Source organism: Calidris pugnax, unplaced genomic scaffold, assembly GCF_001431845.1.
Source record: "Calidris pugnax isolate Ruff unplaced genomic scaffold, ASM143184v1 scaffold4, whole genome shotgun sequence".
NCBI lineage: Eukaryota > Metazoa > Chordata > Aves > Charadriiformes > Scolopacidae > Calidris > Calidris pugnax.
In genome coordinates this window covers 3,114,126-3,118,082 of record NW_015090781.1, presented here as the reverse complement: position 1 = coordinate 3,118,082, position 3,957 = coordinate 3,114,126, and the positions used below count along the sequence as shown (strand labels likewise).

General features: G+C 58.3%; 1 protein-coding gene across 6 annotated transcripts in view; it reads left to right on the top strand.

The window, feature by feature from the left end:
* The window catches only part of SEMA4G (sema domain, immunoglobulin domain (Ig), transmembrane domain (TM) and short cytoplasmic domain, (semaphorin) 4G), a 41,144-nt gene that overhangs the window by 27,475 nt on the left and 9,712 nt on the right, over positions 1-3,957 (top strand). For all 6 annotated transcript variants that reach the window (XM_014960080.1, XM_014960088.1, XM_014960108.1 and 3 more), the window contains one exon: positions 1,958-2,201. In XM_014960080.1, coding sequence (XP_014815566.1) covers positions 2,075-2,201 — 127 coding nt within the window. In that variant the 5' untranslated portion in view covers positions 1,958-2,074. The remainder of the gene's footprint in view (positions 1-1,957; positions 2,202-3,957) is intronic.

The following is a 3,957-nucleotide window of genomic DNA, read 5'->3' as shown; positions in this document are numbered from 1 at the left end:
CTGCCAGCGCCCAGGGGGGGGGCAAGTTCCGGGTGTTTTTTTTCTGGGGGGGGGGGGGCAGCTCACAGGGCTGTTACTCATTTATCAGAGATCGTTGTTTGCCTCGGCGTCACAAGAAGCTTTTCCCTCCCCTCTGCCACCCCAGACCAGGTGTATATTGCAGCTCTCGTGGCTCCTGCGTGATTCCGGGCTCGTGTCCCACCACGTGGAAGCCTGGGGAGGGGTCCTTGGTGCTCCTGGTGTGGCCCTGGTCCTGCTGGAGGGATGGAGAGGTGTCAGCCAGAGTGCTTTCGGATGCTTTGGTGCATCCAGATGTGAACCCGCTGCTTCATTTGTCCAAAAAAGCTCGGTGGCTTCGGCTCATGCCAGATGTGGTGCCACCAAAACGACTTCTTTCTCATTGACCTCCATCCCCGCTCACCCACCTTCCTGCCAGGCCCATCGCTCATGGGCAGACCCTCAGTCTGGGTGTTCCAGGAGTTCCTTGGATGAGGGATGTTCTGGGTGCCCATCCTCTGCTCCCTGCAGGCAGCACCCATGGGTGCTCTCTGGGTGCTCTATGACCGGCGTGTCAGGAGGGAGAAGGGGGGGACATCTCCCCTCTGCCTCATTGCTGGGATGCTCCGTGGCAGCGGCCAGTGTTGCCACAAGGTCTGGGTCTGACACCCCCCGAGAGGAAGCAGCAGTTTAATGCAGGCTCCAGGATGACGGGCTGATCCCACAGCCAGCCCCACACTTCTCCTTTTCAACCCCAAAACCCTCTTCACTTTCGTTTCACTTCAGTTTTACCTCCCCGAGACCCGGCGAGGTATTTGCTTCAGGGAAACTGTCTGCAGCGAGCGTGTTTGAACAGCTGCTCTGCAGGGTCACGTATTTGGTTTACATATATATATATCTATATCTCTAAAAAAATCCCCCAAGCAAAAATATAGGTGCTGGTTACTGGTGGAGAGCTCTCCTGCTGCGAGATGCCCATTTTGTCTCCTTCCTCCTCAGCACCCTCAAAACGACCCCGTGGCTTTGCCCAAAGCAGCCAGGGAAGGCGAGGGGTTGTTTGGGAGGGATCGGATGCATGGAAGCGAGAGCCGAGGTAGATGTTGAGCTTCAAGGCAGCTTGGGATGAGAGAGAAATTGAGATCTTGTGGAAAAACACTGGGGGGAAAAGCTTGTTCTCGCTTGAAGAGGCTTGAGGAAGATGCCAAGTGGCTCCTATCTGGGTTTTCCTTTGCTCTGTGTTGCTGCACGTCCGCAGCATCCTTCCCCGCGCCTCTGTCCTCGGGACTCTCGTCATTTCAGGAGGGACAAAGCTTTGGGGACAACCACCTGGGGCAGCAGGAGATGGCCAGCTGTGCTTTCGGGGAGGAGTGGAGCCCTGGGAGCCCCCCCACCATCCCCCATCCTGCTGGAGAGCAAGGGTTGTGGGTACCCCAGTGTGCCAAGGCTCCCTCTCCGCTTTTGGGGGAAAATGTGCCTGCTTTTTGGGTGTGAAAATGCAGTGGGGGCATCAGCTGGCTCCACTAAAGCAGATCCTTCGGTCAGGGGGAGGTGTAGGAGATGATGGCCGGGAGCGATGGAAGGAGGATGGGGAGGAGGAGCGATGGAGGAGGTCTGCTGGGACCTCCTGGAGGAAAATAAACCCCTGAGCATCCGAACCAAGCGCTCGGCAAGTGACTGCCACCACTGCGAGGGAGCAGACACTGAGCTGGGGGGATGCTGTGGAGGGTCGCTCCCCTCAGACTCCCCTCCCTGCCCCATGCTGCCTGCAGGCTCAGCGCCTTGCCCTGTGCCTCAGTTTCCCCTTTGGCCAACGAGTGTTTCGCTCTTCCCTGCAGCCATCCCGGGGCTGAGGCCGTGCCCGGTCAAGCATCCATGCATGTCAAGCTCCTTCCCAAGCCCGCTTGCTTGCTGAGGTGCCAGGGGTGGTGGTGGCATCTGACCTGGTGTTCTGTGTTCTCAGGAGGGTTTGGCTGCTGGTCCCATCCCGGAGAACTGGGGAGCTCATCCTGAGGATCGGCTGTGCCGGCCCCGTGGCAGGGGGCTGGGCAACCACCCTTGCCAGGGGAGCAGGAAGAAGATGAGCAGGGGCACGTCCCATCTCCTGACGGCTCTCCTCGTGGTGGTGGAGGTGGCGATGGGCTACCCCTCACGGCGCTCTGCCACCGACCTGGATGCCACCCCCAGGACAACGGTCACCTTTGATGGTAAGGTCTTGGTGGTGGCAGTGAGGTTTGGGGTCTTGCTTTGTCCAGCCTTTACCAGCCCCCGGGGTGGGGGGCTCAGCGTGGGGGTCTTCTGGTCCCCTTGGGGTGCAGAAATCAGAGCCCACCTGGCTGTGTGGCATTGGGTGCCCAGAGGCAACGTGCCCCGAGGGATGGAGCAGGGGAAAGGCATGTCCCCAAAAGCTGGAGGGGGGACAGACACGACAAGGACGTGCAGGAAACCAGCCTTGGCCAGCCCCTGGCCCTGCCCCACAGCCCTTGGTGGGTGTCCTGAGCCAGGCATCACACCTGGGCTGGGCTCTCGTGGCCCAAATAGTCACCAGGGAGTTTTTATTCCATGATTTTCTCTAATTGCCGCTGGGCTCTTGGCCTCCAGCCTCTGTGGTCTCAGCCTCATCGTGACTTGAGCATCCACACGACTTCAGTGACCTCGTTAGTGAAGCCCAGCTCAGCGGTCGATGGAGGGAGAGGGTTTCGTTTGCAGCCGGGTGCCCTTTTCTCCCCAGGCAATCCCTCCTTTCAGGGGGGGCCATTCCCTCTGTGGCTGCCTCCGGGGTCCCAAGCCCCACAGGACTTTCTCCTCCTGTGCCGGGAGGGTCTGAGCCCGGCTTGGGGTCCTTCTGGCCAGGGCTGAGTCCCACCTCATGCTTCTCAGCACCCCAGATGGGATGGTTTCTCCGGCCCGGTGGGCAGGAGGGGCCCTGCCTCACTGCAGGAGCCCTCCCTTCGCACGGCAGTTTTGGTTCAGGGTTTTTTTTGCATCCTTCCTTTTGGTCTGACTGGGTTCAGTTCAGAGTTGGGGTCACCACCGACGTGTTTTCGCTTCCTCCACTGGTTCCCCAAACAGCGTGGCAGGTCCGTGCTGGCCATGGGTGTTACTGCAGCTCCCACCCCTCAGCTGCCATTTTAATTCATAGAATCATAGAACAGTTTGGGTTGGAAGGGACCTTAAAGATCATCGAGTTCCAACCCCCTGCCCTGGGCAGGGACACCTCCCACCAGACCAGGTTGCTCCAAGCCCCATCCAGCCTGGCCTTGAACCCCTCCAGGGATGGGGCAGCCACAGCTTCTCTGGGCAACCTCTTCCAGGCTCTCACCACCCTCACAGCAAAGAATTTCTTTCTGGTATCTCATCTAAATCTCCCCTCTTCCAATTTAAAACCGTTACTCCTCATCCTATGGCTCCACTCCCTGATAAAAGAGACTCCCCATCTCTCCTGTAGCCCCTTCAGGTACTGGAAGGCCGTTATAAGGTCTCCCTGGACCCTTCTTTTCTCTAAGCTGAACACCCCCAAACGGGAAGAAATTTCTCCTGGGAGCCTGAGCCCAATTAGTGCCTTTTGCCTCCTCCCAAACCTCCCCTCATCCTTTCCTCCTGCTGTAACCACGGGCACCATCTGCCTGATAACCTCAGTGGGTGCCTTCCCACCCAATCCCGGCTCCATCCCCTCTCTTTTCCCAGTGCCTCGCACGGTGCCTGCCCCGGGGTGCCCCCCCTAGCAACCTATTCCAGTGTCTCACCACCCTCACAGTAAAGAATTTCTTTGTAATATCTAATCTAAATCTCCCCTCTTTCAGTTTAAAATCATTACCCCTCATCCTATCACTACACTCCCTGACAGAGTCCCTCCCCTTCTTTCCTGTAGGCCCCCTTCAGGTACTGGAAGGCCACTATAAGGTCTCCCTGGACCCTTCTTTTCTCTAAGCTGAACAACTCCAACTCTCTCAGCCTGTCCTC